Genomic DNA, 26107 nt, shown 5'->3' with positions numbered 1-26107 from the left:
AGTTGCCTAATGTCTCTGTGCCTGGGCTTTCCCATTTGCAAAATGGAGGAATTCATAGTAGCCAATGGAGTTGATGTGTAAAGTGCTCAGAACAGAGTCGAGCACATTATAGGTGTCAGCTCTTGGAGTGAAGAAATCTAACAAGAGAGGATATTCCAAAACTGATGGAGTATCTCAAAGAATCTCCTAGACCAGGGGTTGGCAAACTGTCCCCTATGGGCCAAATCCAGTTTGTTGCTTCTTTTTGTAAATAGCTTTATTGAAACATAGTCATGCCCGTCATGTGCATATTGTCTGTGGCTGTGTTCATGCTGCTGCAGCAGAGGTGGGTCCTTGGAACAGATATTACATGATATGCACAGGAGAAAAGACTCACCCTTTTCAGGAACAGCTTGCTGACCTCTGTTCTAGATGATAACTCCTATGAGGGGCCCGAGCCTAGCCATCAGCCCGTGCTGGAGAATCAGGAGTGATTCGGACCCTCCCACTCCACGCTGTCAGCCCCTGGCATGGGCCCAGCATGCTGACAGGCACTGGCTGTACAGAGGCAGGGAGACCTGGCCCCCGGCCTCCAGAAGTTCATGGGTTAGTGAAGGAGCAGGTAAACAGATGAGTCACAAATACAGCAGGTAAGTGCCGGCCCAGAGGTGAGAGGAGGGGTCACCAGGAAGCACTTGGAAAGGAGGCTAGAAGGTGAGGAGACATTGCTGGGGGGCGGGGGCAGGGAGGCCTCTATGCAAGCCACAGTCATGGAGGTGCTGACCTGAGGGGATGCCCGGGAACTCAGGCAGCCACACAGGCTGGGCGGTGGGGAGGGCAGCAGGGAACAGATGCCTAGCATCCCTCGTTGTGTGTCTGGCTAAGAAATGATGACATGATTCTGTGGGGCAGGACTGGCAAGGGTAAGCGACAGAAAGGAGGTTCCGTGGTGGTGATCCCACAGTGATGAGCCCATGGTGATGCCATTGGCCCTTAGGGAACACGGGAGGCCAGCTTGCCTGCTCCGTGGGAGAACCAGAGGGCCTAAGGCAGCCCCATTTGCTCTTGGCAGTTGCATTCTGTCCCTCTGCTCTAATGTACACAACCACTGGCGGCTGCACACTGCATCCTCCGCACCTGCACTGTCGCTGCAGCCCAGAGGTTGGTCTCCGGGCTTTCCACGGTACCTGCATGCTATTGCTTCTAAAACAGAAATAGCACACCATACCTTTGCTTACCACTTTCCCATAACTCCCCCTTGTCTTTAGGACAGAGCCCAAACCCTTGGCATGACAGACCACCCTTCCTACTGGGGCTCCTCCTCCTCCTTTCGCTTCCCAGCCTCCTCTTCCCTCTCAGGGAAACAACTCCGGCTCAGCTAGGAGTCTCTGGAAAAATCACACATTCCACGCCTTCACCCCCTCACCTGCTCATTCCTGTGCCCAGGCTGCTTTCCTTCCCACATCCATCTCTTGAACTCCAGGTCATCTCCCAGGCTCTGCCTGGCTGCGTGCCCTCCAGGAAGCCTCCTCCAGCCTTTCTCCCAGCTGGAGGCTCTCACCTGGTCCTCTGTCCCATCTGTCATGCTCACGGATGCTCTTATACAGAGACACCCCTCTCTGTGAATCCCATGCCTGGTGCGGAGGGGCCCGGCATAAATGGCACCCGGACTCATGAATAAGGGTAGCAGCAGTTGGCTTCTCATGTGCTGGAAGGCACCATGGGGTGAGGCTCTGTGGGTACCTGAGCAGAATGTGGGTGCTGGGCCGAGACAGAGGACGCCTGCACACCTGGGAAAAATTATCTCCCATGTTCTCTACTCCTGGGGTCATAGACTCACAAACAAAGGAGCACCTTCAGTTTCCCACTAAGAAAATAAAGATCGTCATCGTCTAGAAACCAATGAAAAGAGACCCAGATTAGTCAGTAGGAGTGGTGCCACTGTGTGTCCGGTCCTCATGAGCGGCACCACCACCTACCTACTCAGTTCCCAGGCTAAAAACCTGCAGCTCATCCTGGGTCCCTCTCTGTCCCTCCAGCCCCACATCCATCCACTCACAAGGGCCAGAATATTGCTAGAACCAGCTCTCTTCGCCACCCAAGCCCTCCTCCAGCACCCAGCTGGGTTCCCACAAAGGCCTGAAACTGGCCTCCCACCTCTGACCCTGCAACTCCACATCAGTTTCTGCACAAGCAGCCAGTCTGATGATTTTCTCAAACACCTACATGACCCCGTCCCCCACTGTTTAAAACTCCTCTATTGCTCCTCCGTCAGGATAAACCCCAATTCTTTGGGGCAGGGGAAGTTATGAGACCCTTTGGACCTAGCTCCAGGCAAACTCATCGAGTTCTGGACCTTCTTGAGTCATCACTTTGCACTGAAGGCCCAACCACGTTGTCTCCCAGAGGGAGGCAGCTAGTATGTGCGCTCGTTCGTGGACCTGCCTTTGACAGATACCAAACACTTGTTCTGGAATGTTCCCTCTCTGCCACAGCTCAGGCCTTGTGTACCTGGCTCCTGAGGGTGTCCCCCTCCTTCTCCCAGAACCCCAAAGGATGGCCTTCCATGGCCTTTGGGATTCTCAGACAGCACCACCAGGAGTCACCCCCAGCCTTCCCCCATGCAGGCACAGTGAGCCACAGGCCCCTCTGTGCTCCCACAGGCCTCTGTGGCAGCCATCACCTGGTGGTGTGGTTATCAGTTTACTGACAGCAGAGACCACCAGGCTCACTGTTGAAACCCCACCTCCTAGCCCAGCATCTGGTGAGTGCTTAGTAAATATTTCTGGAATGCAGGACTAAAACAAGTTGAGAGAAGAATCTTATTGAAATCTCCTTCCTGGAACATTCATTTATTCCACAAACAAACAAATAAAGAGAATGGAGAAAAATAGGCAGAGGAGAGGCTCAGAGAAACTTCCACAGGTCCCTGGGGGCAAAATAGCTGAGATTCCATATGTGGCCTGAAAAATTGCCACCAAGCCCATGGGAATTTTTGGGCATTAAAGCATGAAGAGAATCTAATCATCTCACAGTCAGCCAGATGTGCCTGGTGTTGCCATAACAGCCCCCAGACTCAGCCAGCTGTGCCATGAACATCTTGGAAACATCAGGGGACCCCAGAGACTGTATAGCCTGGAGAAAAATAGTTCACACTCCAAGAGATGGCATGGAAATGCTCATTTTGGATTAAGGGTTTGTGTAGGGTGGTATCACAGCAACTCTGGGTATCAGGACATAATGAGGAAGCTTCTCACTCTCCGCAAAGCTGCGAGAGTCTCTCCTAGCAGCCCCTGCCTGCTCCCTAATCCCGTGCTCCCTCCCTAGGTGATCAAGCTTGCCTTCGAGGAGTTTGACTTGGAGAGGGGCTATGACACCCTGACTGTCGGGGACGGTGGGCAGGACGGGGACCAGAAAACAGTTCTCTACATGTAAGTGAAGCGGAGTGTATGGTCAGGAGGGTGGGAACACATGTGCCTTGGTTGGGGTGGTGGGATGGGCTTGCCACGTCCTGCCTGGTTCCCCAGACCTCACCCTGACAAGGACAGGTGTCCTACAGCTCTCCTTCAGCAATAATGGGAACACCACTGGGCCAGATTGCCACTAGGAATTCGCAGGAAAGGTGCACAGAATGAGCAGTTGCTCAGGGAGTGAGGAAAATAGTGGTTTTGTGTGTGTAACTAAACCATTCCACTTGGCTGTCTGCTTTTATACAGACCCACCCACCACCCACCAGTTTTTCTTCAAGGCCACATATGTCTATAGCTGTCTGACTTCAAACAGAGATGGTGGAAGTATTTTGCTAACCTCTCTGTATGCTCAGGACTCTCTGGGAAATGGATGGCTTCAGCGAATTAGGAGCACATAGTGCTCCACATTTTCTGAGCCAAGAGAGGCTGGTATGACATGGTCTAGTCAAGGGAGACAATAATAACCAGGCTGTCCTGGCATTCAGTTGGGCTTGGCTCTTGGGGGCCATTTAGGTCCACCTTTGCCCACTACTATTAGCCTGATATGAAAGCAAGAAAATGCTCCTGTTCAGGGCACGTGACTCAGCTTCAGAGAGACAGGCAGACCTAAATTTGTCCATCTCTTCTGCCAAGAAGTGGAGGAGGGATTCTCCCCATCAGGCACCTACTATGTGCCCACATTTTGAAGTGTTCATATCAGTTATCTCTTTTAATTCCCACAGCAGCCCTGTGAGATATATGTTATTATCCCCCTTGAACAGGTAGGAAAACTGAGGCCCAAAGTTTGCAAAGATGGTTGGGTTGATGGCAGAACCAGCAACTTGAGTCCGTGTCTTTTGATTCCAGTGAAGGACTGCATCTCATGCCACACCCCCTCCATCAGGCTGGCTCTAGGCTGTTACCTCTGGGTTTAATGCTGGATGAGAAATGGCCATTTAGTAATAGCTGGCTTGTCCAGGAGCTGGTCTTTTCTGGTTGCTTCCCTCACCTTCCCTCTAACTACCTGGAGAAGATGCTATCAGGACCATTAAACAGCTCATGATGTTACCCACTAGGTCAGGTGACATGGCTGGGACTTGGGATCTCTCAGGCAAAAGGAATGGAATGTGGACCTGAAGGTCATCTTACCTGCTGCCTGCTTCCCTGTATGACTCAGGGCTCTCCAGAGAACCAACAGGATGTATAGAGAGAGAAAGGAATTTGACAAGGAATTGGCTCACATGGTAGTAGAGAATGACAAGTCCCAAGGTCTGCAGGGTCAGCCAGCAAGCTGGAGACACAGGGGATCTGGTGTAGTTCTAGTACAAAGGCAAAGCAGGCTGAAAACTCAGGAAGAATTGATGTTTAAGTTCAAATCCAAGGCAGGAAAAAAAAAATGCCCCAGCTGGAAGGCAGGCAGGCAGGAAGAATTCTCTTTTAGAGCGTCAGCCTCTTTGTTCTAGTCAGGCCTTCGACTGATTGGGTGAGGCCCACCCATATTGGAGACAGCAATCTGTTTTACTCTGTCTACCAATTTAAATGTTAACCTCATCCAAAAAACCCCTCACAGAAATACCCAGAATAATGTTTAGCTAAATATCTGGGTCCAGTCAAGTTGACACATCAAATTAGCCATCACACCACTGTCCCCTCCTCTTGGCACATCCCCAGCACTCACCTGTCCTAGTTTGCCGGCCTGTGTGGTGCATCAGCTCAGAGTGCCCAAGAGGCCAGGATCTCCGCTCCGACTCCCCCCACAGCTCCAGTGTGCTTTGTCATAGGACTTAGAACAGCAGAGCTGAGAAGACTCTTGGGAACCAAATAACCCAATCCCCTCATTTCACATGGAATAAAAAAGCCCAGAGAGGCTCAACCACTTACCAAGGTACCACAGCTAATGAATGGCAGATCCAGGGTTTCTACCCAGGTCTCTGGACCAGTCTAATTCGAGCACCCAGCATGTTCTCTTGTGTCCCAGAGGCTATCCTACCACCCTCAGATCTCTGGGCCCAGGTCAATCTCGAAACTGGGAAACACGTGCAGAATTGCTGGGCTCCTTTGTTGTCATAACTGGGTCAGACCGACCCTACACCCCAGACTCACAAGCCTGGCCTTACTCAATGCAGAATGTCAGGGCCCCTAGCCCAGGCAGCTCACGTGGGCCAGGCTGCTGCATCCCAGGTGGCTTAGCCTAGCTCTCCCCCGCCCCCGCCAGCCCTCAGGGTGTGCTGAGCGTCTCTCTGCAGCCAACTCCACAGCCCCCAAGCTTTGAGACCCCAGGGTGGAGCAAAGGTTAAGGCCCATTAGTCCAGACACCCTCACACCCCATCTGTGCTGGTGATTTATCTGGTCTCAACAGAAAGAGGAAGCAGGTTTCCTCTGAAAACCCAAGTCTGTGCAGTAGACAGGCCCTGCCACTCTCTGACAGGCTGACCTGGAGAAAGCCACTGCCCGTTTGCACCTTTGTCTTCTCCTCTGTACAGTGGGGGTAACACAACCCCAACCTCACTGGGTGACAGGGGCAGTAAATGAGAGAATGGATGGAAACCTGTGTGACTTGGGTCCGTGCCTGGGAAATGTGAGTTTAATCAGAAGCCTCCCCATGCTTCTGAAAGAACGTGGCCCTGGAGTGACTGCTGTGCTTTAAGCCTCGCTTCTCATACTAAAGGGACAGAGATCTCATTAGAAGGAATGGCTGGGTTCTGACTGGGGAAATGGGTTTCTGTCTGTGTCTTGGCTGCCAAACGGTTCACACAAGAGCTCAAAGGTTGTAGGAGTGTAGACACCCCTGGCTTAGATCTGGCTCCATCTATCTATGTCCCCCAAGCAGACAAGGACACAGATCTTGTGAGCCTGGGTTCTGGACCAGGAAGTCACATTTGAGATTCCAGCCCTGCCTGCGGCTGCAGGGGGGAGGTGCTGAGTGTCCTCGCACGTGGAGCCCACGCTGCTGTGCTCCGATGGCAGAAACACGGCGGGGCCCAGAATTTGCCTGACTGAGCTTGGCTCCTAGATGCGCCCTTAGATGTCATTCTGTTGAGGTGCCCGGATGGCGAATATGCCACTAAATCTTTCTCTCCTGACAGCCTGACAGGAACATCGGTTCCAGATCTCATTGTCAGCACCAACCATCAAATGTGGCTCCTCTTCCAGACCGACAGCAGTGGCAGCTCCCTGGGATTCAAGGCTTCTTATGAAGGTAACTGCTCTTGGGGAGCTGATGAACTTGCCCTGGAGCCGGGCACTGGGGTCTGGGTTTGAAGTCAGCAAGCCCTGGGTTCAAATCTGGATTCCACCCTGTACCAGCATCCTCTTGGGAGGCACATTATTTGACTTATCTGAGCCCCAGGGAAGTCCTCATTTGTCCAGTGGATCTCCTGGGTTGTTCTGAGGATTATCTGGGATCAATCACTTCAAATGCTGAGCACACAGCACCAGGTACCTACGTCAGTTCCATCCTCAATTCATACCTGCCTGTGTAAACCTTTAAAAGACCCCATAAGCTTTCTGAGTGTCACTTACTTTTTTATCTTTAGGCTGAAGACAGTAGCTTCCCTAGCTTTCCTATTTGGGTGTTATAGTGATGAGTGACAATGTGTACAGGGCCAGGGACAGACACAGCCACTGGTGGCCAGAGAAGGATGCAGGTGAGGGGGACCTTCTTCTCTTGATGGGAACAAGCCTTCAGGGAGCGACAAAGCCCGGGGCCCACAACATGCTGCCACCGCTACCACCCTTCTGTGCACTTCCACACTTCCTGTTGGCTGGTGACTGTTTCTGCTAATCACCACAAGAAAAGGGAGCAGAAGTCATAACCCCAGCATTTGGTAAGGCCCTGTCAGGTAGCCGACCCAAGCCCAGCATAGGGGAACAGAGGCATGAGATCTACGCCCTTGCTACAGGGGGATAGATCTCTAGTAGTGAGACAGAGAAACCAAGTGAGCTGTGACAGACAGCTGGGGGAGCACACAGGAGGCCAGTCATCTTTTCTGCGGCACCAGGAAAGGCTCTATCAAGAAAGTGAGCCCTTTGTCTTTGAAAGGATTAGGTGGCTAATAGACACTGACAGGGTATGGCGGGAGAAGGTATGCCTTTCCCCACCCCCGTTCAGAGACCTGATCATTCTATATGGGACAGTTCAGGGGGAGCAACTCCAAAGGATCTTATTCTGCTCAGTGAGCCCAGGGCGTCTTCCTGTGCCAGCACCTATAGTCTGTCTCCAGACTGGGTACCCAGTGAGGGTGTTAGTTTCTAGGGCTGCCCTGACAAAGAACCGGAAATTGGATAGCTTCAGACAACAGAAATTTATTCTCATAGTTCTAGAAGTCCACACTCAGGGATCAGGAGGGCCATGGTCACTCCAGGATGGTGAAAGCTCTCCTCGCTTGTCCCTAGCTTCCGGCGGGGGCTGCCAGCCCTGGCGCTCTTTGCTCGCACCTGCACCACTGCAGTGCCTGCCTCTGTGGTTGCACGCACCCCTGTGTGTCTCTTTCCCATTCTTGCGAGGACACCAATCCTATTAGAGTAAGGGCCCACCCACTCCAGTAGGACCTCATCCTAACTTGATTACCTCTGCAAAATAGGTCACATTCACAGGCACCAGGAGTTAGGACTCAGCGCATCTTTTTGGGGAACACAATTTAACCTACAGCAGGAGGCTAGCCCACATTTCCTGCCCTAACACTTCATACCACGAGGCCCCCTGGGGCAAGGATGACGGATGCACTAGGAATAGGAAGCACCTGTCTAGGTGAGATGGCACAGCAGACCTAAAACACCCATGGGGTGACAAGTGCTGAGTTCAAATCCTGGGTCGGTCACTCTCTAGCTCCATGGCAGGTCAGGGATTCTCTCTCAGGCTCTGGGTCAGCATCTGTGAAATGGAGATAATAATACTGTAAAGATTCAATTTAGATAAAGAAAGTGAAACTAAGATGTGTGGCAAATTGCAAAGCGATTAGTGAGTAAGTGTATGAATGAGAACACAGGTAGTTAAATGGGCTCTTCTGGTACACGACATTACATACAGGGGCTGTGGGATGGTGGAAGGAGCGCCAGACAGGAAACCAGGAGACCCAACTCAGGTCCAAGCTCTGACACTCATGACTTTGAAAACGGGAATGGATCTGGACTCGGCATTTCAAAGGTTTCTCCCATTTCTGAAATTCTATGGATGTTCAGCAGTGAACATTTCCAGAAGTGCGGAAGATGATCCTGTGTCACCCACATGCCCTTAATCTTATCACTGGCTTGGATAAGGCACAAACAGCATGAGCTTGAAAGGGATGGCGGTATATCAGTCAGCAAGGAGTGTACACAAAGGCCTCGATGGAGTCGAGCCGTGGGCTTCCTTACCAGAGAAGGTGAAGTGGGGATAAATATCAAGTCCTGTGTTAAGGTTCAAAAATATTAGCGACTAGAATTAATCCCAGCAAGTTTGGTGTGCCTTATTCTGTTCTGATCAGGCATCAGAGAATGGAGCTTGGATGTGGGGACCCCAGCTTGAGATGGATAAGAAGAAGCCCTAAGTCAAGTCCTGTGAGAAAGGTTAACAACCCCCTGAATGTTTATCCGGGGGAAAAATGGACTCAGGAGAGACTTGAGAGCTGTGTCTAAATATTTGAAGGGTTGTCATGTGGGAAAGAGGAATTAGACTTGTTCAGTGTGATTTCACTGGAAAAGAAAGGGGCATTAATATTTGCTGATAGCCTGTTCTATGCTAGAAGCTTTATGTTAATTTTCTTGGGGTTTTCAAACAGTGCCATGCAAACATTGGGGTGCCCTCAAGGACCAGCTGATGGGGAAAGAGATGCCTAGCAGGGAGATCTCTGTCCCTGCCTCCATTTCTTCTCCTTTCTTCTCTTCTATTGCTTGTAAGCCTTCTTTTAAGAGGGAATTTATAGCTGAACACTAGTTTGCAAAATACTGCTTCATCTCATTCATTGTAACAGCCACTTGATGGCTGCTCTTTTGTAGATGAGGAACCTGCCCAGGTCACACAGAAGTCTGGGACCTGGAGGAGCCGAGATGTGACCCCATGTCTCTCTGGCCTCAAAGCCCATGACTTCCCACCCTACACCAGGAGCCTACCAAAGTGACAGAATTTCAATTCCTTATAATATCTTCATAGAAACCAAAGCTTTGTCCCAATCAAATGGCCAGATATCATAAGCTCAACCTCCTTGTTACTAGAGGTTGGGGTTTTGTCTATTCCCTGTTCTTTCACCCAGCCAGCATTGACTAAGCTCCTCCTAAGTGACTGGTCCTATGCAGGTGCTGGAATTACAATAGTGAGCAACACGGACATGGGCTAAAAACATATACTGTGTGACTCCTGGTCAACAGGACTTCTCCTTGGCTCACGAGAAATTTGGGAGAGAGTCCGGGCATTTACATATACCACTAACCCACGGGGCCTGCATAGGGTCTTTTCACAGAGGCAGCAGGTTCTGTGAAGATAGAACAGACTCTGGAATCAGACAGACCTGGTGAATTCCGGCCTGGTCCCAGCTGTGTGACCTTGGGAAAGTCATATGGTCTCTCTGAGACTCGGTTTTCCCTCTCATAAAATGGGGATAATAACGATGACCTTCTAGCATTGTTAAGAAAGTGGACTGAGATCACAGATAGCTCCTGTAGCGTGCCTGGCACAGAAGGGTGCCTGCCCCCGGGGGCCAGTGAAGCTCCTCTCCACCACACCTTCCTGATTCACGCTGCTTTCTGCTCCCGGTGTGTCCTCTGCTGCTGGGAACACGTGGCTCCTCACTTGTCCTCCGGGTGGCCTCTGCTTGCTCAGATAGGCCTGGTTCTGGGTCCCTGCCTTCCACCCGCACTCCCCACCGAGGGCCCTCGCGCTCCAGCCTGGCTGAGAAACTATATGGCTCACTGTGGCCAAGTGCACAGCGTGGAGGCAGAAGTGGCAGAAGGCAGACCCAGGCACGAGAGCAAGGTCCATGAAGAGTTTGACTTTGTCCGACGGGGAGAAGAGCCCGTTCCATGTCAGGGGGTGCCCACCTGACCCTTCTTGTCCTTTCTATCCTTGACCTTTTATTTGAGGGGGCCCGGGTGTCCCTCCCCATACTGTACTCAGGGCTTCTCTGCCCAGCAGCCTCCTGGTTCCCCTCCACCTCTCTGGCTGCTCCGTCACACTCCTGCAGGACAGGCACTTCTCAGGGTCTGTCCTCAGCTTTGCATCCTCTTTTTCTGGAACTTTCCACAATTCATTGTATTTACTCCCTTGGCCTCAACCTCAGCCAAAACACTGACTTCCAAACCTGTCCCCCACTTGCATATCAGTCTCCCTGTGACACATACAGCTTCCCCATCATCCTTCTCAAACCCAACCCACCTGTGTTAGTCTGTTCATAAGAAAATGTCATAGATGGGAGGCTTAAACAGAAATTTATTTTCTCACAATTCTGAAGGCTAGAAGTTCATGATTCAGTTTCACATCTGAGCTGGCTTCAGAAGCTGCCTTCTCACTCTGTCCACACATGGCTTTTCCTTGGCATGTGCACATGGAGAGAGAGAGAGAGAGAGAATGAACTCCCCAGTGTCACTTCTCAGAACGCCACTGATCCTGTCAGATCAGGGCCCCACCCCTGTGACCTTGCTTAACCTTTATTCCTTCCTTAGAGGCCCCACCTCCAAATATAGGACACTGGAGGTTAGGACTCCAGCATATGAATTTGGGCAAAACACAAACATTCAGTCCATTAACACCATCCAAAACCGCTACCCACACCCGCATACCCCTGCTCCTCTGTCCCCATCTTGCTGAGCAGCACCACCAGCTGCACCATCACTCGACTTCATCTCCACCTCCTCTTTCTCCCTCTCCCACCTCCAACTTGGTGCCCAGGTTCCGATGGTTCCCCACCACAGCACCCAGCTCATCTGCTGTTGCCAGGCCTGAGGCCCTCATCGCCTTCACAGTCCTGCTACCTGGCGTCCCACCCATCTGCCACTCAGCAGTGATCTTCTCAGAATCCAGATCTGGCACAGTGCTCTCCTGTGTAAAAACTTTCATGTCAGCTTCTCAGTGCTTTTAGGATAAAGCACAGTCATCCACATGGCATCCAAAGCTCTCCATTTAAGAACTTCCCAGACCATTCTAGGCAGAATTCCAGTGTATGACTCTCCCCAGTCCTACAGGGCCTTGCCCAGTGCCTGGCACATGATATGTGCTTAGGAAAACTTACAGAATTAACTTGTAATGGCTTTTTATGTCAGCACGGACAAGCATCCCTCCTCAGCAACCTCCCAGGTCCCTCTGGGCCCATTGCACTGCTTCCAAATGCTCAGATGCCAAGAGCCCATGCAAGCCTCATTGTCCCCATGGGCTTTGGGGTCAAACAAACCCAATTTATAATCAAGTTCAGCCAGGGACCCTGTATGTGATCTTCAGCCTGTCCCTCCACATCTCTGAGCAGTGTTTTTTCATCTGTGAAGAGGGGCTGATGAATGTTTGTCTCACGGAGGTCTTGTGAGGACTCAGTGTAACAGAGCCCCACCATAGGGCCTGGCATTTAGTGAACACTCAGGACAAGCCTGCACCCATCCTGCTTCCTCAGGCAAGCAACTCACCTCCTCACCTGCACCAATGGCCCAAAGCTTCAGGATGACCTCCATCCCCATCCTAGTCCTCCTTTTATCTGGCTCCTAGGGAATTCTGTACGGGATAGACATTTTGGCTCTGTGATGGGAGGGTCACTTGGAATGCGATGTCCCACAGATGGCATGAGGCAGTTAGCTCAGAGACCTCCCTAGCATCCCTGGTCCCACCATCATCAGTGCCCCCTCTGCCCCAGTTCAGGGAGAGAGAGAAGCTTCCTTGGGGCAGGCAGATGGTACCACAGTATCACCCCTCCCCTCTCATTAAAAAAGTGTGAGCCCCTGGGTGGGACTATCGGGGTATTTATTTTCCAGAAACTCTTCCAGTTCTGCTTGTCACAATCCCAGGTCAGGGTGGGGAAGGAGGCTCAGGCTCCATCAGTATCTGAGTGCTGTGCAGCCTGGAAACTCAGGCCCCTTCATGGGGGCCAGCCAGCTGCAGGAAGTGCATTCACAGATCCAATTGCTTTGCTTCCCAGTAGAATAAGAAATATTTAAGGAACAGGCAATTAGCACTTACCAGAAACATTATAAAATTACACACAACTTGCTAACAAGTTTTCGTATCAATCTGGGAGTCTCCTGGCTTCCTGACTCAGAGCCTGGAATCTGGCAGCCTGATGCTAAATCTGGGAGTCTGGCCCAGGGGAGGACAGACCTGGGACCCTGACCCTGAAAGTATGGAGGAGCAGGGAAGTAGAGATTATGCAGAAGGGATGCCCAGCAGTCCAGAGGATGTATGTTGGAAATGGAGTCATCTGTGTATTCAGTACTTGAAATCCCAGTTGCATGTTGCAGATACTGTTCAGGACATTGGGGCTACAAGGATAAAAGACACTCTGTGCCTTGTCCTAAGTCACAGTCTGTCATCACTATAGAGTTGAGGAAGTGCAGAAAGATGGGAAAATACTAAAGAGAAGCAACTAACCTTATTTGAGGGCATCAGGGCAGGCTTCCTGGAGGAGCCAGTGTCTGAAACTGAGACTTGCATGAAGGATAAAAAGAAGTTGGTGAGACATCCCTGACAGAAAGAACAGGTTGACCTGGAGAAGCTGACATGTGCACATGGTTGCAGCTAACACATGCACAGAAAGAAAGTCTGAGAGCAGGTTCGGGGGAAGGTGACCAAGACTAGCCCTCTGCTGGCAGCGCTTACATCTTCTTCTCTAGAATGTAACTGGTGGTGGACACAGGTGAGCCTTCGGGATGCAGCGGTGTTGGAGTTGGACTAGAAAGAAGGCCAAGGGCAGAAGACCAGCATCATTGACCCCATGCCTTTCCAGACTGTGCCTTCCCTCCTGTCAGAATATTGAGCACGTGGCCATTTTCAGCTCAAGTCTGCTTCTTGTGTTATCCTCATATGCTGAGGGGCCCAAACTGTCCAACCTCGGCCAGGAATAATACCAGGCATGTTCCTAAGATACTCACTGAGTTTCCATGGCACCCTTAAAGCCTTCTCAGGCACCGAGAGCTAGAGAGTACCTAGATACAGGCAGCATTGCGCCCTCTGGGAAAGCGCAGGACGCTATGCCTAAGTCTGTCCTGGCCCTTGGGGGCGGGGGTGGCAAATAGCAGAGGATGCTGCACCATTAAAATCTGGCAGGCTGCTAACACAGCATCAGTCTGCAATAAACTGGCATCACGGTACTGAACAAAAATGTTTTCGGCAGGAGGATGTAATTTGTCAGTGAGATACACTCTGTAAATACATGGGTTTTTGTAAATGGTGAGCTCCAGTTTGGGGCTCACACAGACAGCTCAGGGCAACCTAGGGGCTCTGCATGTCCGTATTCACTCCCGTTTCCCCCACCCCCACCCCCCTAAGACTGTGACAGCCCTGTGATGGTGCTACACAGGGACACTGGAAAGGAGGAAGGCCACCCATTTCATCCTCCCACACCTACAGCCCATTTGTGAAAACCATGTGCAGAGGGAGAGGCACAAAAACCCGGAGACAGACATAGTGACGCACCATGTCTCTTAAGAGCTCCTGTGCTTCTCCCATCATCAGAAGCAGAAAACTGGAGTGGGAAACAGTTATAAGGAAAGCCCAGGGGTGGTTCTAAGCACCAAAGATGTCCTGCTCACTAGACAGGAGTTTGTGCTGTTGAACAATGGGCCTGGAGTTCTCAGTGTGCACATGACACTGCTTCATTCTGGGGATACAAAGAGCAGAAGGGATGGGACCCCGGGCTTCGAGGAGCTCACAACCTATACCGTAAAGTGCAAACTACTTACTCATCAGCCATTGAACCAGGCTCTCCATGGCATCCCTCAGACCATCTCTCAGCCCTCATCTCCCTTTACCACCACTTCCTGCTGCATTGAACTTCCAGCTGCTCCTCAGACGGTGTCCTCCTCCGTTTCTCCTTTCCTGCATCTTCCCTTCCATCCTTCCCTCCACTGGCACCTCATCTTTCCTTGAGCAGTTGCTGAGTGTCTCCTCTGTGCCTTGCACTCTACTAGAAGCTGGGAATATAGATGTTTCAAGAACACTGTGTTGGTCCTCAAGAAACTTCCCATGTAACAGGATGCCTCCAAACTGCAGCACTGCAGCCATAACAGAAAATTGCCCAAAGGGGCTAGAAGTAAGAGAGAAAGAGCCCCATTCTGCCTGGGCAAATCCCAGATTGGGATGCACTTGAGCTGACACTTTAAGATGCTGATTTGTTTGGCAGACAAGCAGTGGGTGTTCAATCAGGACAGAAGGACGGCAGGTGCCAAGCTAGAGCCCTGTGAGAGCCGGCTGCGCGCTGCCAGCAGGACAGTGAACAACAGTGAGGAAACGCATGGTTACTGGTCCTGTGCCACGTGCCAGACACTTGGGCAATTGTCTGTTACAGAAACTCACTAAATCCTCAAAACAACCTTGGACTGTGGGCATTATTATTATTACCATTTCCACTTTACAGACGACAAAACAAGGGCGCAGAGTGAGAAAGAAGTGCGCCCAAGGTCTGTGACTTATTTTCAGAGCCAGTATTTAGGTCCAGGACTTTCCAACAACAGGCTTTCACACCGTTCTGCACCCCCACAGGCCACCCAGTTTTGTGATATGTAAATCACAAGGTTGGTGGGGGGCGGGGGCGGGGCAGGGGTGGGAGTCGGAGTCGGTAAAGACCCCGCCATGCCAAGGCGTTAGGATTTTAATCTGTGGATTTTAGGAAGCCGTGAAAGAATTGATGAGCAGGGACGGTAAGGACTGGATTTTATTTCTGAGCGATCTTGCCCTGCCTTGCGGAGTACAGAAGGAAGAGGCAGGGGACCTGCCCTTGCCTCATGCCCCACCACCCAGGTGAGAGATCTTGAAGGGTGGACCAGGGCAGTGAGAGAAGGGATGGGGAGCAGAGGGAGCTGGGACGTTTGGGAGGAGGAGTCAACACGGGGGCATTAATGAGGGCTGCAGGCAAGGAGGGGTAGACAGAATCCAGGCTGATGCCCAGGGGTCTGGCATGGGCAGCCTCCGCGAAGCCTCCCCAGCTCCCCAGCCTGAAGCTGACTGCCTCCTCTGCTCTCGCAGACGGTGTGTGGTCAGGCACCTGCCTCTCCACTCATCCCCATCATCTATGTTGTAATTATTTCTATACCCACTCCACTATGAGCTTTCCAAGGGCAGGGGCCGCAGGCCGGGCAGCTCTGTATCTTCAGTGCTGAGTATGGCACTTGGCACAGTTTCCGCATAATGAATTTTAGCTGAACTCATGCCTTGGACAGGGTGCTCTCTGTGTTTCCACCACTGTGCTGGTGCTGGGCAGTGACCAACCGTGCATGGCCTACACCTGCCTTCTTAGGGCTTACATTCTGGTGGGTGGGGAGACAGAAAAGGAGGGCCAACTGGCAGCCAGCACAGAGCAGGGGGGCTGAGTCAGTGAATCTGTCTGTCCCTGATGCCCAACAAGCAGGCAGCCCATGAAGGCAGAGATTTTTGCCCCCTTTTCCCACTGCTCTACCCCCAGTGTCTGGAAAACAGTAACTAAATAAAATGAATAGAATAGATTAATACTTACAAAGGGCAGTGAGTGCCAAGAAGGACAAGAATAGGGTGCCACAAGAAAAATCTAAGATGCACAGTCAAGGAAAACATCCTGGAGGCGGTGACTCCTTAAGCTACAGTCTGCAGTGTGAGGGCGTGGCCATGTGAGATGCAGGAGGAGAGGGAGCTGCAGCCCAGGCTGAGGGGACAGGGACTAAAGGAGGGAACAGATGAAGTCCCCCCCATCTGGAAACGCAGTGGGTTGTGGCCCCACTTGGACGCCCCCTGTTCTTCCAAGAGACACTGCCCCCTCGGCACACATCAGATAGCGAATGTGTAGAGACGCAGGATGCAGTTTCTTCTGTGTGGACATTGTTATAAAAGAGGACTCCTATTTGGTATCAGTAATTGGAAAACCTGGGGAGAAGACGATAAGGCTGATTGCAGAAGACAGGGACAAGCAAGCACACTGAGCAGCAGGGCCCAGCAGTCAGGACGGTTCTGGGGCATCTTTGAAGCCCTCATTCTCATATTACCCCACTTGCTATTGGCAGGCAAAAGAAGAGAGTGATAAACCCTTATGGAATGGAATTATATTAAGCCAGGTAATAGAAAATTGCATGCATGACTTTCCCCAAGTCAAAGTTTGGTTTATCAGTTTACAGACTTGGTCTGTAACCCGGCCAGTAGAGGCAAGGTCAAGTGCCTTCCAGGCAGGGCAGTGGAGCACAGGGATCCCCCTGCAGGAAGGCAGGGTACCCTGGTCCCTGTGTCCCCAGCAGGGGTTGGCACTGGGCTTGGAGGGAAGTCCCAGAGCAGCACAAGGGCTTCCAAGGGACAGAGCCAGCTACTGGTACCCCCTGCCTTCCTGGAAGCTTCTGAACCCTCAGACCACCCTGCACTGTTCTTCCTTTCCCCTCCACCCCTTCTTGTTCTGTGTTCTACATGTCCCCTTCCCAGCGCCTCCGACCTCTTTGTCAAGTGCACTTGAACCTGACTTCCTCTTGATGTCACCACTACCTTGTAGCCCAGTCCAGTGCTAGCAGCTCATGTCCCCATGAACTTCACATTTGAGAGGTGGTCTCATGTGCCCACTCTACAGTGCCATTCCACTGTGTGCCAACCCCTTCTCCTGTGGCCTTGGACTATGTGCTCCTCTGCCACTTCCCCACCGCACCCCTACCAATGGCATCCGTCTCTTCCTCTCTGCTCCCAGTCCTGCCGTCGCCCTGCCTCCCTTCCTCACAGCGCACCCCACGCTGGCTCCAACTGACCTTGTTCTCCAGCACCTCTGACATCTTACCTTCACCCATCCTGCTCTGGACCCTGTGTGCCCTGAGCTCTTCCACTCCCTGCTCCCCGTTCTACTCGTCATCCGTCCCCTGACCTCTCAATTCCTCCATCCCCTCCTGCTCTTTCCTCCTTTAGCCTAAGCCTCTAAGATGACACTTTTGCCATCCATTTAACTATTTCCTCTGCCTCACTGTCTTTCTATTTCTCCAAACTCAACCCCACCCCTCAATCAACCCTGCTGCCCCTTTCTCCACTTCTGCATGAACCAAGTTACAGAGGGCGTCTGCAACAAGTCCCACAGCCCTGTTGTGCGGTGCCTCCTGTAAATGAGTCGTCTTCACCCTCTGTGGGCCCCACAGGTACACGGCAACACATCTAGCCGTGATTTCCTCTCCTTCCTCTCCTCAGACATTCTTGTCAGTGTCCAGTCCCCTAACCCGTGACTGGTCCCTCACCTTCAGCAAAGACCATTACCTCCTCCTAGCCTTAGAAAATGGAGCCTGTGTCATTGCAGGAGCTCCTTCAACCTTCGCCATGCTACCTGGAAGCTCACTGTGATCACCTCCTCCCTCTTCCCGCCTATGACCAGGGGAGGAGAGCTTCCTGGTCTCTGAGGCTAGTCCCCCAGGGCGCTCCGCCTCCCGTGCCTCCTGCCTTCTCTGGCTCCTGCTTTCATCCCACATCTCTCTCTTCTCCATTTCTCCAGTTAACCATTTAATCTCTCCCTCTCTTCTCCCCTAGCATTTAAATATACTCAAATTTCTCTGATCTTAAAAATATGTTCAGGCTGCCTCCATCAAGGCCATGGTTCTCATGAGCTACCCCCTAACTTCTGTTCCTTCACTTCCAAGAAAGCCTCCTTGAACAGCCCTACTCTTCCTGTATCATCTCCCTCTCCTCCCATTAGCTGTTGACCCATCACTGCGCTCAGTGTATTCCTGCTGGCACACACAGTGGCCTCCTTTTACTAATCTGCTTTACAGTCCTGTCTAAACTTTTGATGCTATTGATATTCCTCTTGAAATGCATTCTTCTCTAAACTTCTGTGACCCCACTCTCCCAGGATTTTGGTCTAGCACTCTGCTGGTCCCCACGGTGTTCCTAATTGTTTTGTCTGGGACTGACAAACATCTTTTCTCGCTCTCCTTGGGTAGTCTCATCCTTCTTAAGGCTTCTTTTACCACTGATGAGCTGACTCCCAAATTCTGTATTTCTAGACCAGACTTTCTCCTGACCTTAAGACCCATGGAGCCACTTTCTGCTAGCTATGTTCATTTGAAGGTGCCACAGCCACCTCCAAACTCAGCCTGCCCTACTGATGACCCTCCAGATCTGCCCTGCTCCCTTGTGTCAGTAAAAGCACACGGAGGCGCCCAGGCCAAACCCTGCAGTCATTGTAGATCCCCCCTCCTCCTTTATGCCCTATAGCCTCACTCTCAGTATGGCCTGTGGCTTCTTCCTTCTTTAGACCTCCCCAGTCTTTCTACCTCTCTCAATCCCCTCTGCCTGTGCCTAGTCCAGGATGCCATCAAAACATACCCCAGATTACTGTGAGCCTCCAACCAGAGTGGAAGCTCCATGGAGGCAGAGCTTGTGTCTGCTTTGTTCTATATCGCACCCCAGTGCCCAGGACAGTGACTCACATTCAGATGTTTGCTGAATGCATGAATCATCTCCCTGCCTCCAGAACTGCTATCCCCAGATCCTTCTCCAGGCAGCAGTCAGGATGATGTTCTAAAATGCTCAATATGAAATGCTAAAAACTTGCTAGCAGTGTACATGTGTCTTTCCATGGATTGGCCCCATATACTGTTTCCAGCCTCATCTCTGAATCACCTTGCAGAAAGTACTTGCATGTGTAGAAAAGCAATGTGGCATGGAGGTAAGAGCCCTGGGACCATGCAACCCAAGGCTGAATATCAGATCCATCATTTCCTAGCCCTGTGACCTTGGATAGTTACATGACCTCTCTGTGCCTCAGTTTTCTTTACTTTAGTAGTCATACCTTGCTCACAGGGTTGCTATAAGGATAATTTGAGTCAGTGTATATGAAGTACTCACAGTAGCTGCCAGCACATAGTCGGCACTGGAGTTATTAGTTATATAACAAATAGTTGGTTATAATAATAGCAATTAGTATGATCATTGCTCTCATTGCAGCCCTACAAATAGTCTTCCCTCTGAGACTTTGCATGGGCTCTTCCCCACCTAAAGGGCCCTTCCTCTCCCTTCCTCCCACTTATTCCTTTCTCTTTTTTTCCAGCTTTATTGAAATGTAATTGACATATAACAGTGTATAAGACATCATGATGATTTGATATCTGTGTATACTGTGAAATGATTGCTACCATAAGGTTAGTTGACACACCTGTCTCCTCACCTTACAGTTTGTATGTGTGTGTTGAGAACTTTTAAGATCTGCTCTCTTAGCACCTTTCAAATATAGAATACAGTATTGCTAACTGTAGTCACCATGCTGTTCATTACATCCCCAGGACTTACTCATCTAATAACTGGAACTTCATACCCTTTGACTGAAATGTCCCCATTTCCTCCACTTTCTCTGTTCTGTTTCTATAGATTCCACATATAAGTGAGGTCATATGTCTTGTCTTTCTCAGTCTGACTTATTTACTTAACATAATGCCTTCACGGTTCATCCATGTTGTCACAAATGGCAGGATTTCCGACTTTTTGATGGCCAAATAATATTCCATTGTATATGCACACCACATTGTCTCTAATTCACGTATCTTTCAACAGACACTTAGGTTGCTTCTATGTCTTGGCTGCTGTAAATAATGCTGCAGTGAATCCCACTCACTCCTTTCACCTGTTGGCTCCTTAAGGCCTCAGTTTAGATATCACCTTCTCCAGGAAGCCTTCTCTGATGCCAAGTCTGGGACTGGGCTGAGGAGAGAGAGGTACTTACCTTAGGCATCAGTTTTAAAAGAGGTGTCAAAATACTTAATAATTAAGTGAAATGCTATTTCAATGCATTTTTTAAAATCAAGATTAATTCAAAATATCCATGATAAAAAAGTCAACATTTTAAATGACAATGACAGGCTCTGATGGCCAGGACCAGAATGAGACAAATGAGACAAGATGTGCAAATGCTGCGTCAGATCTGGTCTTTGCTTTATATTCTGGTGTTTTTCCTCCATTTTAGGTTTGATTTATATGCATTACTTTTGATTTTCTAAAAAGATATTGCACTTAGATATTATTTGTCTTGGTGGCTGAGTGTCTGGTGTCCCCTAAAATTTTCTGCTGAAAGTTTGTGCCTCATCCCCTGTACCCTTTTTCCAACAGCCCGCGCCAAGCTTGTGTTAGGTACTCCTTCCAAAGGCTTCCATTAGCATAAATCACCCTGTGTGATAAACACCTGTATCATGATGAAACTGTTCAATCCTTACGAACAGAGCCCTTACCCAGACCTTAAGTGTCCAGTGCAGGCACTGGCACACAGTAGGTGCTCATTGTATGTTCTGATCACACTGACGTCAGGCAAAACTGGATGGGTGCAGGCATGTGGGAAGGGCCTGCTTACACAATGGGGAGGTCTGGCCTGGTTCCTTCTTCCCACTAGAAACACTCATTCTCTTGAGCTGATTTTACCCTCAGACTAACTGCTGTGGGCTGGGACATAGGGAACTGTACCCCACATATATCTTCTACAGGATGGTGATCTTCAATAGGAAGCCTTAAATCTGGGTCTTGCCCTGGGTAGTAGGATCAGCTCTGCCTTCAAACGCTGGGTAACTTTCCTCAAGTCTCCGAATGCCTGCAGTGGCGGTGCTTGCCAGGGCCTTGCATCCCAGAGAGCATGTCTGGGGACACCTGGAAGGAGGGCCTCGCTGCTTGCTTCTCCAGATTGACTTGTCACGGGAGTCCCTCCTTTCCCTCAGATACCCTGGAGCATAGGGGTCACCTTCCCAGAAATGCCACAGTGCATCCCCTCCTGCAACCCTGGCATGAGAACAGCCAACTTCAGAGGATGAGTTAGTTGTGCTCTCAGCTGTGTGTGTGGAGGGTGAGGCCAAAGAGAGATGAGAGGCGGGAAGCTGACCTGCTGGGTCCTCAGACTTGGTGTGTGGTCATGCAGACCCCCACCTTTCCCCCACACTTGAGGACCCTGCAGTTTGACTGAAGTCTCACACACACACACCCAAAATCCCAGCCAAAGAATGCCTTGTTCTACCAGCTCTCCACAGAAGGCTGAAGGCCCTGGTTGCTGGGGTACTGTGAAGGTGATGTGATGGCCAAGAGCCCCCCTATAAGGCAGTGCGGGGGGCTAGCCTGCTCAGCCCACAGAAGCCCGACAGCTGGGGTAAGAAAGCCGTGTTGAGTTATCCCTGTTAGGGTGGCAGCAGGTCTGGGGAGAGTGCCTCCTGGCAGCCCGTAATGGTGTCTGCAGCAAAGGCAGGGTCCCTTTGTTCTGACAGTCTGTGAAGGTGTCCAGAACACTTCCCTAATCCCTCCAGACCCCTCTTTTCCAAGTCACAGGACCCTAACCGTCCCGCTCACTGTCCCGCCATAGCTATCACTCCATTTATTATTCTCAGTCTTCCCCGCAGGAGGCCTTCTGCCCTGGAACAGAGCTCCCCCACCTCCCCTCGGCCCTGCCCTTCCCCTCACAGCGCACAGGGCTGTTGGCCTGGATGGACTCCTTCCTGAAGCATCTGGGTCCTGACTGACTGCTGAGACACAGTTAGCCCGCTATGCCTATGCCGGAGTCCAGGCCCCCAAGCCCTCTCAGGGAACCCACCCCATGAATGACTCAGCAGGGTTGAACCAAAGGAACTTTAAAGGCACACTTAATGAGTCATTTGTTTCATTTTACCTGCTACCATCTGAAATCAAATTAAAAACTCTCTGTGCATATGCTTCCCTATCCAGCAGGCACTTTGATTGACTTTTAGGCCCTTTCTGGGGAAAGGCCAAAAGCAAAGCAGCTGCCTTCTCGTCTAGGGCTTGCCTTTGCTGCTCAGGAGCGGGACTACGCTTAGCATCTATCAGCTGACATCAGCAGGGAAGGTACAGTCAAGTTCAGTAATGAAGTCTCCAAACTTTGGGGTTTATCTGCTCCTGGGACAGGGATTTCACCAAGAAAAACCCACCTTCCCTGAATGCAAATATCTGAGCACCTAGAGAACTTATGTGGGGACAGAATCTCAGGCGTTTGCTGGCAAGCCTCCTAGAATGCAGTTTAAACAGGACACTGCAGGATTTCTCACTAAAGGCCCTACCTCTGTCGCTCTGAGCACTGACTTGTGGCAAGGACAGCAGAGCATGTGATATGGGCCTCCAGCTCTGAAAGAGGTACGAAGTCACCTTTTGTCGGTTCTCTTCTCTTCTGTCTTTCAGAGATCGAGCAGGGCAGCTGCGGGGATCCGGGCATACCTGCCTATGGCTGGAGGGAAGGCTCCCGGTTCCACCACGGTGATACACTCAAGTTTGAGTGCCAACCTGCCTTTGAACTGGTGGGGCAGAAGGCAATCACGTGCCAAAAGAATAACCAGTGGTCGGCTAAGAAGCCAGGCTGCGTGTGTAAGTGAGCAGGGAGGAGACCACCTTGGGGTTTTTGCCAGGAGGCAGGGGACCCTCTTCCTAGCTGATCCAGGGGCCCCATCTTGGGAACCCCACAGGTCATAACAATAGCTTCACTCTGGTTGGTTTCTTCTATTCCTTGTAGCATTGCAGGCCCAGTCCTCATTTCCGGCAGTAACATAGACTATCGCACTGAGAACAATTGCTCTCGACATGTGGGGGGCCTTCTTCAATGCTGTCTTACCTTCCATGGTGACCTTGGAGAGCAAGGGAGAGGCCACTGGGGCTTGGCCCACCAGGCTCAGGCCCAGACATTTCCTCCTCACCCTTGTTGTCACCAGTGACCCCGTACACATCAAGCCAGGGTGGAAGGGAATGGCAAATTGATAAGACTGTAGACCCTGTACCAGCCTCTGGGTGCTGTGGGAAACCATGACCTTGCCAGGATCTAAGAAGTTTCCTCAAATTCGTTTCTCTGGAATTGGATTTAGGGAGGGATGGAGATCAAGCTGTCTTTGGATTGTTGATCTTTTCAGAAGAAGCGGTTGGATTTGAGGGCTCTGTTGTATGTGATGACAAGGAAGGCCTTTTTACTTCCTCTGGGATGGTATGACCATACTTTCCAATGCAAATAATACTTTGGGTTCCATCGGGACTGGCAAGTGTGAGGGGGCTGTGTGTAGCACAGGGGTAGGCTTGGTCTCCATTGAGAAATCAAAGATCCAGCTTCTCTGCTGTTATCTCTTTTCTTCCTAACCTTCGCCAACACACCTCCTTCATCTCTTTCAATCTGCTTCTCTCAGGGAAGGGCAGACTGCTTGACCCTCTGATCCTTCCTTCTACCTCAATGGCCTTCTGAAGGCCTCTGAGTGCTGCATTCTAGAGATGGTGGGCCCTTGGAGCTGGGGGAGAGAATGGCCTGGGAGACTATCAGGAAATATCAGTGATGACTGAGAGTTTGGCATATGAGTTGGTGGGTTTGGCCATATCATGGTGATCATACTTTTCAAACAAAAAAAAAAATCGCTTTGGTTGGCAAAATGCTTCTGATCACTTATAAGTTTATGTAAAAATTCTTACAGAAGTTTGAAGATCAAATCACTCTTAGGTACACATTAAACAAATCACCCTTTTGAAAAAAATTAAATTGCATGAAGAGTAGAGGAAAATTTCCTCTAGCATCTCTGCAGCCAGTATGGTTAGAATACAGTGCCTGACAGTGTTAGCCTTGTAGAACTAACACTGAGAGCCAGTGGAACCTGGAGAGGCAGGGAAGATTGGTAGGCAGCAGCTCAGGGCAAGCAGGAATAAAGAGACTGACAGTTGTAGAGACCAAACCCAGGCCCAAGTGGGTTGATGCAGTAGAGCTCTTCAGGGCAGGTCAGAGACAGGGTCTCCGAGGGCAGAGGTACAGACTGTCAAAGTCCAGGTACCATGGGTACTTCATCTCTGAAATTCATCTAGGTGGAACAAGGCAGGGAGAACTGGAAGAGGGTCGAGCCTCTGGGGCAGAGAGCTGGTTGGAATGAAGTGGGTAGCAGAGCCAGCCAGCTACATAGAAACAGTGTTACGTTCTCTTCCCTCTCAGCCGAGAGAAGCAAGCAGCAGGATGCTACCTGGGGAATTGTCAGTGAGTCTTCTGTTGGGGAGCAAAAAGTTTCCTCTACTCTTCAAGGTTCTTCTAGCTGGTCTAAGAATTAAATTGATATGAGACAGATTAATAGGAGAAAATCAACGTTAATTTTGTAAGTATGGTGTGTTGACATGGACATGACATTCCAGAGACAGGCAAAATGTATGTCATCCTGAATTAAGGAGAAAGGGGTAAGGGGCTGAGATGTCAAAGGGAAGGAAAATAATTCACACAACTATGAAAGAGTCAATGTTTTGTAAACAAATCTTTGCTGGGTCTTTCAGAGCAATGGCACACAGAGAGGAATTTTAACAGACTTTGCTAAATTCCTCCCTGTCTACCACTCCTAGTACATATTGGGATGTAGTTATCTATGTTGTGAGCCCTCTTCCCAGCATGCAGGTCCTCTATCTAAGTTCCTTTTAGGCAGTTAGGGTGAAGGTCAAAGTTTCTTCCTAGGCCTTTGGCTCGATTTCAGCTTGAAACAATCTGCATGCTGGAATGGCACATTTGGGGGCAGCCTGCCCTCAGCCCCTACACCTCCAAGAACTTGACCCTTTGGTTCTTAAGGGTGTTTTAGGAAATCCTTCTAGAATCTTCAGTAAAGGCAGAGGACCATGAAATGCTGCTCAGCAGGCCCTTCATTTCTAGGAGTGAGGCTGGCAGCCTCCAGTGAGCTGTGCACTGCTTACAGGAGCTGAGAAGAGACAAGGGCAGAGCTGATCCGGCAGGTATGGAGTGCTTCTCTCTGTGGCTTACAATAAGGAAGTGGAGCCTGAGGCCAACTGATGAGAAAACTGTGAGGCAGGCTCTCCAGGGGGCCAGTATGGCATTTCTTCTGGATGATTCTGAGATACAGGGAATGGCATCTCCAAGACAACTCCCACCAAATTCTGGTTTTTCTGGTCATTGGGTGTAATAGAACACAGCTTGAGTCTCAGGGATGCTGGATTCGGTGGAGAAGCCCAGAGAGAGCCAGCTGGCAAAAAAGCCATGCATTTGCACACCTAACAATGTGCAATTCCTTTGCTAAATTCCTCCCATTGTTATTTCACGAAGGCCAGGGACAGCCCTCTGTCAGCTCTCTGCTGAGTACCTGGCCCCTAAACTCTGCTGCCATAGGTTCCGGGCTTTGCCCTCAGGGAGCTCACAGCCTATTGGTGGTGGCAGGGGGGGTGGGGTGGGGGGGAGAATCGTAGTAAGAAGGTCCTGGTGCACTGAAATAGCTTTGGATTCAAAATCTGGAGATTTGCTTTTTAGTCCTAGCTCAGCTTCCTGACTGTGGCCAGGGCCTCTTGTCTCTGGGTTTTGGTTTACTAATCTATCCAGTAGGGTGGCAGTCCATTCTGGCTCCCAAAATTCAAGGCTCTATGATCATATTTGAAGAACACAACAACTGTGACATGAACTCCCTCACCTTTTCCACAATGAGTGCTTGGAACCCATTTCCTTAAAGCAGATCATTTTCAGAGCAGGTCATACTTTCATGGAAGAATAATATTAAACTTTGCTGTTTTGCTTCTGACCCCAGAGCAGATACATCATAGTGTTTGATCATTAAAAAAAGGGGCAACATCTATAAAAATGTAAAAATAGTACAGTCAATCTCTGTGT

At 50.5% G+C, this 26107-nt stretch overlaps 1 protein-coding gene across 5 annotated transcripts in view; it reads left to right on the top strand.

Moving 5' to 3' along the window:
• The window catches only part of CSMD2 (CUB and Sushi multiple domains 2), a 600037-nt gene that overhangs the window by 338876 nt on the left and 235054 nt on the right, over positions 1-26107 (top strand). For 3 of the 5 annotated variants that reach the window (XM_037010709.2, XM_073233612.1, XM_073233615.1), the window contains exons 11-13: positions 3307-3410; positions 6515-6627; positions 22678-22860. The exons of 1 other annotated variant lie outside the window; for it this stretch is intronic. In XM_037010709.2, the coding sequence (XP_036866604.2) occupies positions 3307-3410; positions 6515-6627; positions 22678-22860 (400 nt within the window). The remainder of the gene's footprint in view (positions 1-3306; positions 3411-6514; positions 6628-22677; positions 22861-26107) is intronic. One more of the 5 variants, XM_073233613.1, reaches the window with a different exon arrangement.

Source organism: Manis javanica, chromosome 4, assembly GCF_040802235.1.
Source record: "Manis javanica isolate MJ-LG chromosome 4, MJ_LKY, whole genome shotgun sequence".
In the NCBI taxonomy this organism is placed as follows: Eukaryota; Metazoa; Chordata; class Mammalia; order Pholidota; family Manidae; genus Manis; species Manis javanica.
Note: the sequence above shows the minus strand (reverse complement) of the source record. Positions and strands in the feature narration are given on the sequence as shown.